Raw genomic sequence first — 9,920 nt, 5'->3', positions numbered from 1 at the left:
TTATCAGTGCTGTGATGAACAACAGCAGGATCAGTTTTTGAGCAAAGTAGCACACAACTGTGGAAACAATGTTTTATTGTCAATAACCTGCATTTATATTCAGAATATACATATAAATATATACACTCAAGCATGTGCATCAGATTCGCAGTGCTTTGATGTGAGCAACATTGCTTACAGTAATGGAAACTTCTGCAAGAGCGTTCGGGAATATTTTGTCTTTCTCTTCGGGACGTTACACCCTCTTTCGATCCGTCATCACTCTGATTATGCAGCCGACACCTCCTGCTGCATAAGCCTAAAGGTTGGAAGGGAAGACAATCTTAGTACAAGGACAATGTTGGTATGTATCATATTTTGATGACAATGATTGTCCTGTTTCATTGTCCCAGATACAGTACTGAAACATAATTAGAGCCTGAAGTTTTAGGGTTTTACCTGATTGTTCCCCGAATTTGCACCCCGAATTGAAGGTTTCCTCTTTAGGGTGAAACCCAATTTTTACCCGGCAAATTGCCCTCACTGGGATGTCTGTAAAGATTCACTAACTTACTTGTATGGCAGAAAAATGCAGTTACATCACCGTTTGTACCAAACCTGTACAGTCAGTTTGAGTAACTGAGCCCGAATTTAGCATACTGAAAGTTTTTCTCGCCCGAATTCGCATAAATTTAGTGCACATGTTTATTTACCCGATTTTTACCCCCCGAATTTAGAAAAAAATATTTCCCGAAAACTTCAGGCTCTAAACATAATGCAGGTGAGCAACAAATGATAATACATTGACATCACTGAAATCATAATGTCTCAAGGTAATGTACTATTTGCGTGAGATGTGGCACCCTCTCGAATGTCGTCTGCTACTGGCTGAAAACAAATGCACAGTTTCAATTTTGTGTCCTTCGTTCCAGCGTACTATGTGTTTTCACTTTTTGAGTATCCATCATGGGTTTCGAGCCCTGTTTCTGCTGCTTCTCTCTCTACGAAATTTGAGTGCACACCTTTAAAACCTCCTCCTCTGTTTGAAATAGCATGTAAGAGAACGAGGGAAGAGGATGGTGTGACACAGCGATAATATGCTGCACAGCAAAAATATTTTGACGAATTAAACAGGACTTCAAGACGAAATTCTACTGAGTCATAATCACTGCATGGACACTTACTTTTATTTTGAAAAGAGCTTACCTTTTCATGCCAAGCCAAGAGGTGGCCACTGCTGCCCTCGTTGGGCATTTCAAAGCCTTTGTAGATGTACTTCATGAGCACGTCAATAGAGTCTCGATCTAGCGCACCGACGGACTTCTCGATGTCGCTGGCTTTAATTCCCAGTAGGGCACGCATTGCTAGAGCACATGCGGCATCCTAAAAATGGAGGGACGAGGAGGAGTAAGAGATACTGGAGAGGGAAACGATATAATGAAACAAAGACAAGGCAAAATGTGTACCTTTACAGTCTGGCACTTGGAACCAATTGGAGCAGTTTTCAATATAATTTTCAGGGCATCAAGGTTTTTACCTGTAGATATCTTTGTTAAAGAAAACGTATCTGCGGAATGCACACAGCGTTTACAAGTTCGTGCTTCTATACATAGAACTTGACGGAAAGTTAACTGTGCTGCGGCTGAAACACAACATGAATGTCAAGGTGTGACACAACGTGAATGATATAATTGTTGCCCCCCTGGCAAGTTGTCAGTAAGCTGTGTCAGTGTTATGTAATGGACAGCGCATTGATCAGTAATCAAGAGGTGCGAGCTCGAATCCTGTCGTTGTCTGGCTATTTAGATAATGCCATATCTCAGCCATTTGGTTTAATCAATGCACAGAGCTGTTTTTTCTTTTCCTATTTGTTAATCAACCGTATTGTTATAAATGCACAGTTCACGATCAATATCCACATCCACCTTGTATTTCACGTAAAAGTCAAGCATCACAGCTTGGGTCTGTCGCTGTGCTATATTCCCCATGAAGTGGAAATGAGTCACGCCTGAGTAGACACATACAACAAGCAACTTAAGTGCTTAAAGGAACACCACCAATAAGATGAAGGGCTAAACTCTGTATATATGTTTCATGCGTGCTCTGAAATCGTATATTCCTTGAAAGGATATTGGTTAAGTAGTTGATTTACTTCTTGCTCATCCAGTCCACCCGGTGGAGATTGAGCATCGAGGCTCTCTTCTTCTTTGTAGTTGTTCTCATTGTACTGGTCTATGTCAATTTTTCTGAATGCGGAACTCAGAGTGTTTTTAGACATCGTAACAAATCAAAAGTTTTACAAATCTAATAAGAAATCGGCGAACAACACTCCTAAACGAACTTACAGATAGCCGCACCTTCAAAACGAAACGCAATCACGGATGTGCCAAAATGGGATGCGGACAACTCACTGACCGAGGCAAAATAAATACAAATAGCTGTATTATTTTCGCAGTTAAACTGTACCGTATAATCTTAAATAAGCAATCATTAAAGTGCCAAATATTTTTATAAAGGTAATATTCGGAACTGCTTTGTAGTCGAAGTTGACGAATACATCCGTTTCACCTTTTCTAATCCTTTCTGTATTTCTCTGCCGACGGCATCCGACTAGCGATGGTGAGTGGTTATTAAATCTGTACACATCAAGTATTTTTCCGACACTTACAAACTCTTAAAAGGAAGCTAAATGTTCACGACAGTCCAATCTGTTGTTTGAACATAATATTAAGGCCTATCCTGTAGTACAACAAATGTTCCGTGACATGAGAGTCAGCCTTGCAGAGCGGTGTAGGGCAGATTCCTTCGTCTGCTAACTAAGTTACACTTCCGTGGTATTGTAATTTTACTTGGTGAAGCGGTACACAGTTTTGTCGCAACCTGTCATGCTCTACCGATGTTGTTTCTGTATCTTAGGCCAAGGTAAAAGCACGAGAATTGCGCGGTAAGAAAAAGGAGGACCTGCTGAAGCAGCTTGAGGAGCTAAAGCAAGAGCTTGCAGCGCTCAGGGTTGCCAAAGTCACCGGTGGTGCAGCTTCGAAGCTTTCAAAGATGTAAGTAGACCACGACCGTGGTTTTTATGCAGAAACACGATGATGCAAAAACACTTAAGCAGGAAGTCTGACAGGCGCTCACCACTAGTTGTAGACTCTGTCCTGCGTCTTCATGTTATAAGAGGATATGTGCTGCACACTGTAAACGACAACCGCAAACTTACTTCGTTGTTCCTCTTCATAGCCGAGTGGTGCGCAAGTCCATAGCCCGGGTGCTCACAGTAATCCACCAGACCCAGAAGGAGAACCTGCGGAAATTCTACCGTGGCAAGCGCCATAAGCCCAAGGATCTGCGACCCAAGCTGACAAGAGCTAAGCGCCGTGAGCTTACGCCACATGAGAAGAGTCTGCGCACCCGCAAGGCTATGCGGAAATCAGCCGCCTTCCCCATGAGGAAGTTTGCCCTCAAGCGCTGACCTTTGGGAACCTTGTTGCTGTATATTCGATGTGGAAAATGAAAGGATTTTCTCTTGTCATTCACGGATGTTCTGTCGGTACGTTTTTCTCAATAACTGTGCATGGCTTTTGACAAAACTACAACAGGTATGCATCTATCAGGGTGCAGGTGGGAGTTGGAACATGCCATTTACAGCTACAGAACAATCAGTGTTGGACCCTATGATTTATAATATTTCTGGATGACGGAGGTCATGCAGGGGCTGCTGGAACATTGTGGCCCACAAAACAAAGCCTGCAATACTATTTTCTAGAGATGGGACGAGTCCAGATTTTCCCAAATCCAAGGAAGGTTCTGCGAATCAACAAATCGTTCGAGTCCTTTCTTAAAAAAAAAGTTGAAAAGGCCAGGGAAAAAAAAAACACTGCTACTGAAAAGTGTTTTGAAGCAGAATTTGATATCTTTGTTGAATGAAAAGCAAATTAAATAATAATTCACTTTCAGGACAAGACATACCCATTTACTTCTTCTTAAATGTAGTTTATTTAACATGTTGTTCATCGACTACAGGAAATACATAAGCTGTCGAGTCCAAATTTTTTCCATTAAACAAAGAAACAATCAAAAGCAAAGCAATGTTACCTTTAAACTTGCAATGTCCGAGCTTTATGGTATTTTTGCAAATCGAGCAACCTGTCACATCAAATTTTCTTCACGTTTCTTTACCCTTATCTACCTGTAAACAACAGTCACTCATTCACTCACTTGCTCATAGTGTAGGATAATGCAGTAGATGCTGACTTGACACTACGTTGTTCGGTCTGCTTTTTATGCTGCAGTTTATGTATATGCAGAGCTGTTGTCTCGCAAAAAAGTGTAAGTAGGTATTTCATTGCAAACTGAATAAGTGTGGACAACAGACAGACTGCTTCGAATTGTTCCATATGCAAAAGGACATTCCTTAGTGCACAATGATGTTGGTTGTTATGCGGAAGTTCCCGTAACTTATCTAGGGTCGCAGTCGCAAGAGGGTGCTATAAAATATGGGGGGGGGGGGATGGGTCATTATTAGAGTTATGCTTTACATATCATTGCCAACGTGTGTCTAAAGCTGAAATGACTCAGGCTTCCTTCTAGAGGGTGCAGCACAGGAAGGTACTACTGGTCAGGGGGTGCCAAAAAAGATTAGGGAGTGTGTTCTGGGGTCTGGCTAAGTCACTGGCAGAAACATTATGAAAAGCACACTTTGTGTAGCCTTTGTTTGTACATATACGTTTTGCTCTTATTACTAATTGAAAAGAAAAAGTACCTGTTTGTGACGAAAAATGGTTAGGACGGTCTCCTTTCACGCCTGAACTAGGTGACACCAACACTGCTGTCTGAGGTTTTCCAGGTGAATGTTGGTGCAGTTCCCCCTGAAGTTGGCCCAGCATGCATAGTGTCCTCTCTGTCCCCCACGCCTTCCTGTGGTCCTCTCTCCACATTTGTATGCTGCTCATGCTGCTATTTTGAGATGATGAATAGGGAGTTTCATCGCCAAGAGTGATGCGCTACCCCAACGCTGATGATGTGGGGAACGAAATAATGAGCTCCTAGTTGAAGAATGTGCATGAATTAATGGCGTTACAGTATCTCCTCTGCCATAATAGGTACAAAGCTTGCCGTGAACAACGAAATGTTGGAATTTGTTGCAAAGCAAGAACACGTGTGTTGCCAGTGTTCACACACCATGTTTAAACAAACCTGAGCTATAAACAGGTGAACAAAATATGATTAGACATGCTGGCTGGTGCATATGTGAAAGAGGCATCATTTCCTTGAGTTTGAGTCAACACGAGGACAGACGTGCACTGAAGAGTGTTTTTCATTTTGGGTCAAAGGTGGGAGAACAGTTATTTTACTGTGTTACAAGCAGGGATGTGCAGTAGTCAACTACTTGTAGCTAAAACTACTGCATGGTGGTTAAAAGGTAGTTAGGAACTACTTGCAAAAATGGTAGTTACAACTATGAGTGAAACTTCTTTTTTTAGTTAACTACAGTAGTAAGGTTATAGCATGCTACAACTTGATTGCATTTTTTCGCTTAGCCTTCCGTCTACGTCACCTTCTTTCTTTGTGCTCGTTAGCAACAATCAGAGTTTTTTCATCTTGGGCATCACACGCACGCACAAAATATCAGCACTGTGCATCTGATGCAGGCAGCAAAAGATCTCGAAATATAGTAGTTAAACTAGGAGTTGCCACTACATTTTCGCAAGTGGATTACTTTTTAACTACATGTAGTTTACTGGCCATCACTGCCAGAAAGTACATTAACTACTGTAAAAAATCTCCAAGGCTCGCTACTTTAAAGGTGTACAGTTCGCTCCCAAGGCATGAATTTGCTGTTTCCATGGGTACACAGATTAAAATTTCTGTAATACATATTCATAAAACTTCCTTCTTAATCCTATTAATGCTCACAAATAAAATGCATTTATGCAGCCAGACTTCGAAATCATACCTATGGTAGTCATACCCTTAATGTGCCAAAAAATTTTTTTAACATGTTGCTAGCACTGCTTAGAGGTAATGAAATAATAGCTCACTTCACTGAATTATCCACTAGTGATCTGGAAAAAAATCGTTTGATTTACATGCTTCTCATTTTGGTTCAACAACAATGGTCATTCTTTATTAATCAGCTGTTGATGGTTACCGTGGCAGAATTTGAGCAAGCTGCAGCCATATTTCGAAGCAGCGTGCAATTTAGCAAACTGTGCCGAAAGTCAGTGCAGTCTTCGTATTAAAAAAAAAAGATCTCACTATAATACTTTATTTCACCTCAATGCAAACATTCTCACTTCATAAATTCCCTTAGGAAATTTGTATTGTCTTCGTTCGGCGACGACCTCCAAGCCGGCTCTGTTGAATATTCTCACTAACATCTCCCTGGGACGTGTGACACCGCCATCTGCGTCGTCCTCATGAACGCTTTCGCTAGTTACATTATCCTTGACCACTAGAATGCCGGCGGGTCGTAATCCGCTCTTGCAGCGACGGAGGAAGGACACAAAGTCGTCGTCTGTGAGGTAGCCCGTCACCCACTGGCACCATATGACATCGTATTTTTCACTTTCTGGAACAAAGTCTTGAAGTCCTGTAAGTTTGTAGGAAACACAAATCAGACAGGATGGTCAGGCTAGGCACAGTTTGTTGTTGGGTCTGGTGCAGCGTTGTTAAGTAACTGAGTGAAAGTATCTGATACGCCTGTCAGACGGGTGCACTTACGGCCTTAACGGTTACGGTCGTAAGCGCATACGATCAGTCGGATGGCCTTTGCAACAAAACTGAGGTATAACGGCCACGGAGCTCCCGCAAGACAGTTTACGGCTTTCCCCAGAAACTGTCGAAGTCTCGTTACCAAATGCCATGAACAAGGTGGCGCAGATTTTCTTCAAGTTGAAATAAAATGTTATTAGGAGACGTAATGTTCCGCAAACTTTTTTCGTGCTCAACGCCTTCGAGTTTTTCTGGTGAATATTTGCCACTTTGCTTCTCATTATATCTCGTCAATTTGTAGTGAAACCCTCGAACCACTGCACTCCATGTCGTCTGCATCCAAAACTGTGTGCGCACAACAAAGCATCAAAATTGCTTCGAAACAAATATCGTTTGCTGTTTTTCAAATTGGCTAAGTGCGAACCAAACGTTGTTTCAGAGTGCTCAAGGTGAGAACAAATGTGATTTACTACTACTACTACTACTCGCTACTCATCGGCCCGCAAGATCTGCATCATGATTGGACAATGTAAACTTGAATTTTGAATGCACAGAAGTGGACGTACGAATAGCATAGCAGACGACAGCAACAGCTCCTATGAAAACACGTAGAATGATGATGATAATCATCTTTAGAAAGAAGCATCTCCCGTCGGACATCCACTGCTTGCACAAAAATACTAAGGTAAGCTGAAGTACAAACTATTGCAGAAATTGAGGAAGCAATAACTGGGCCGATGGGTAGCGCCACCGCTAGCTTCCAAATGCGGTGCTGGGAAGGGGTCCCTATGATATGGTCGTTATAATCTAGTAGGTCGTGATTCTAACCCAGATACTTCTGCACCCATATATTTGTAATTAACTCCGATATTAAAAGTGCATATACCTGAACAATACAGTTGGTCCACACGGCTGGCCTCAGCTCCAATGTATTCTCGCGCTTGGTCGAGGAATGTCGCGTTTTGCTCAACCATGTCGACAGTTTCAAAGCAACGCAACAAGAGATGCTTGGTGATGCGACCGATTCCTGCGCCGCAGTCAAGTGCACGCTGTTTCCCTGTAGGTTGCTCCTTGCTCTGTGAAACAATGACATCCCGCAATTAGCTCACAACGCATACGCGATGAATTAAACGCAACCGTACCGTAAGAAATGTATTCAGGAATCGAAGTGACGAGTGGATGTCAATGCTAGATAGGTGAGAATAGCCACCGAGCATTCCGTCCACCGTTGCCGGTATGTTTTCCCAGTAGGCCTTGCCTTGACTGTAGAAATCGCCATTGTATTCAGCCGAGCCCATGTTTTGATCCTGCACACCAACCAAGAACCAAACCATGCGACCAAACGCTGACAATGGAGTAAAAATATGTCCGTTCCAAACAAACGACACGGTACTAAATACCATCTGTCTCTCTGTTATGACCCTTGGGATGAACACCGACAAGTCCATTGTATTTACCTGAATATGTATACTTCCACGGGTGGTAAATAGTAAATATTGTTGCGAACAGCAGTAAATATTATGAGTTGTATACTAAACTACCATGAATTTCATGACCGCGCGGAGAAACTTGCTTGGATTGCTTTGGCTTAGTTTAGATCTACGACGCACGACCTGCCATGAGAAGGATAGGATGTCACGTGCCCGACTCCCGATGACGACACAAAAGGCGTTCTAAATAAAAAAAATTGAAAAAATTCATGTTTTCTCTCACAATAGCGTCATACATAAGCTGCCACATAGCAAGCGTGCGTATGTGGATCACGGACTGGCCGGACTGGCTAGTGGCTACTGGCTAGTGCGGCAGCCATGCTTGCAGCCTAAACTGTTTCGGTTTCAAGACGCAGGAGTCCGCATTTAGATATGTAGATACTCTTGCTTCTGTAATTCGCTTCTATCAGACAAAATGATGTTAAAAAGAAAAAGGAAAAGCAAAAACGACACATTGGAGCTGTGCATATTGACCCTCTCTCGGGTCACACATGCTTCTTTTTGTCCAGAAAAAATAAAAAAACAATGAGGCAAGCCTCTTCCCCTGGCGTTTTTTTTTTTTTGTGTGTGTGTGTCTGTGTGGAAATTTCAAGGCCATGAAGCCGATACAAATAATAGTGAAAAAGGAGGAGCCTAATTTCGGTCGATTTGAAGACTTGTATTGTTTGTTCATAAAAGGGAAAAGCCCTTTGCGTTTTTCAGGTGGAAATTTCAAGGTAACGACGCCGGAACGGTAATAATAAGGTTCAATCCTGGTAATCCGAAATCACTGATTTGGACCGGATTTTCCGGATAATTCGAACTGGCGCTCGGGAGCCCCGTTAAAGCCATGCACAATTCGAATCGATAGGGAAAACGTACGCAGCGGATTATTCGAACGAGAATGCCAGGCTGCGCACGGCTCACGTCACGACTACGCGTGGACCGTGCGCTGGCCAGCACGCTGCTGGTGTGCCAGGGACACGTTTAGTTATTGCGCGTTCAGCTTACGTATGATCCATACGACCATTATGAAAGCTATGCTTGTGTGCTTTTGCTAGAGGAAAGAGGAACGACGAATCACTGTAGTAGTGTGCACGAACGTGCGCGCAAATCATGCTAGAATCTAGCATCTGTGCTGTACTCAGCTGGATCTGTGCTCGAATTTTAGCGCTAGATTTATTGGAGAAAAAGAGCTTCAGTTTTTGACCCTGAGAAACACAAAGAAGTTATGAATCCTCTTTTTTTTTGTCATTTTTAGCGAAAAATAAAAGAATCGTTGTCTAATGAATGTGTGTGTACCATATGAAGCCACGCGATCGGGCGAGGCACAGCCGAGCTCGCCGTCGGAAGAAGCTCCAGAAGAGCGGCATAAAACTGTTTGACGGACAAGACAAAGAAATCCTCCGACGGGAATGATGCGCGTAGGCGACGGACGTTCAAAACGTACTCTCTCAAGTGCGAGGCCACAAACTCAGAGCGCGGTCTGTTCTGCACAAGCGGGCGAAATAGGTGGCCAGGGTCACTAAGGTCGTCGAAAATTGCCTTTATCCCGAGCGCAAGACACTTGACTTTTACGTGCGGAACCTTCAAACCGCCAACCTCTCTCGGCTGGTACATACGTGCACGGGATACCTACTCAGCTCCGTTGCCCCAGATGAACCGAAAGACCGTACAAGTTGCTGCTAGGAAAACCTGACGAGGAGGAAGGCAAACTCACCCGTGATACCAGTATTTGCTCAGGAACCACGACGCAGCCAG

General features: G+C 43.1%; 3 protein-coding genes across 3 annotated transcripts; 1 reads left to right on the top strand and 2 right to left on the bottom strand.

The window, feature by feature from the left end:
• Positions 1 to 58: 58 nt before the first annotated feature.
• LOC135368287 (actin-related protein 2/3 complex subunit 5-like) lies at positions 59 to 2,369 on the bottom strand. The gene is made up of 4 exons (XM_064601464.1): positions 2,112 to 2,369; positions 1,446 to 1,518; positions 1,186 to 1,362; positions 59 to 298 (listed from the first exon to the last, which is right to left on the bottom strand). Exons 1-4 carry the CDS (start codon positions 2,255 to 2,257, stop codon positions 236 to 238), a joined length of 459 nt encoding a protein of 152 aa, XP_064457534.1. The 5' UTR covers positions 2,258 to 2,369; the 3' UTR covers positions 59 to 235.
• Positions 2,370 to 2,509: 140 nt separating this feature from the next.
• On the top strand, positions 2,510 to 3,508 carry LOC135368288 (large ribosomal subunit protein uL29-like). Its single transcript, XM_064601465.1, has 3 exons — positions 2,510 to 2,598; positions 2,896 to 3,032; positions 3,217 to 3,508. Exons 1-3 carry the CDS (start codon positions 2,596 to 2,598, stop codon positions 3,446 to 3,448), a joined length of 372 nt encoding a protein of 123 aa, XP_064457535.1. The 5' UTR covers positions 2,510 to 2,595; the 3' UTR covers positions 3,449 to 3,508.
• Positions 3,509 to 6,218: 2,710 nt separating this feature from the next.
• LOC135369534 (N-terminal Xaa-Pro-Lys N-methyltransferase 1-like) lies at positions 6,219 to 8,286 on the bottom strand. The gene is made up of 4 exons (XM_064603115.1): positions 8,148 to 8,286; positions 7,833 to 7,997; positions 7,577 to 7,766; positions 6,219 to 6,568 (listed from the first exon to the last, which is right to left on the bottom strand). Exons 2-4 carry the CDS (start codon positions 7,986 to 7,988, stop codon positions 6,249 to 6,251), a joined length of 666 nt encoding a protein of 221 aa, XP_064459185.1. The 5' UTR covers positions 7,989 to 7,997; positions 8,148 to 8,286; the 3' UTR covers positions 6,219 to 6,248.
• Between the last annotated feature and the right edge of the window lie 1,634 nt (positions 8,287 to 9,920).

The sequence above is a fragment of the Ornithodoros turicata genome, chromosome 9, assembly GCF_037126465.1.
Source record: "Ornithodoros turicata isolate Travis chromosome 9, ASM3712646v1, whole genome shotgun sequence".
Classification (NCBI taxonomy): Eukaryota; Metazoa; Arthropoda; class Arachnida; order Ixodida; family Argasidae; genus Ornithodoros; species Ornithodoros turicata.
This window is presented reverse-complemented; position numbering and strand designations above follow the sequence as displayed.

Bases quoted from the DNA above. Each gene is read 5' to 3' on its own strand.
- LOC135368287 (XM_064601464.1), bottom strand. From the start codon at position 2,257: ATGTCTAAAAACACTCTGAGTTCCGCATTCAGAAAAATTGACATAGAC. The intron at 1,519-2,111 runs ATATCCTTTCAA...AAAGATATCTAC, and splicing joins GTAAATCAACTACTTAACCA to AGGTAAAAACCTTGATGCCC. The intron at 299-1,185 runs GTAAGCTCTTTT...TCCAACCTTTAG, and splicing joins TCTTGGCTTGGCATGAAAAG to GCTTATGCAGCAGGAGGTGT.
- LOC135368288 (XM_064601465.1), top strand. The intron at 3,033-3,216 runs GTAAGTAGACCA...TCCTCTTCATAG, and splicing joins GCTTCGAAGCTTTCAAAGAT to CCGAGTGGTGCGCAAGTCCA.
- LOC135369534 (XM_064603115.1), bottom strand. From the start codon at position 7,988: ATGGGCTCGGCTGAATACAATGGCGATTTCTACAGTCAAGGCAAGGCC. The intron at 7,767-7,832 runs GTACGGTTGCGT...ATTGTTTCACAG, and splicing joins TCCTGAATACATTTCTTACG to AGCAAGGAGCAACCTACAGG. The intron at 6,569-7,576 runs GTATATGCACTT...ACAAACTTACAG, and splicing joins GGACCAACTGTATTGTTCAG to GACTTCAAGACTTTGTTCCA.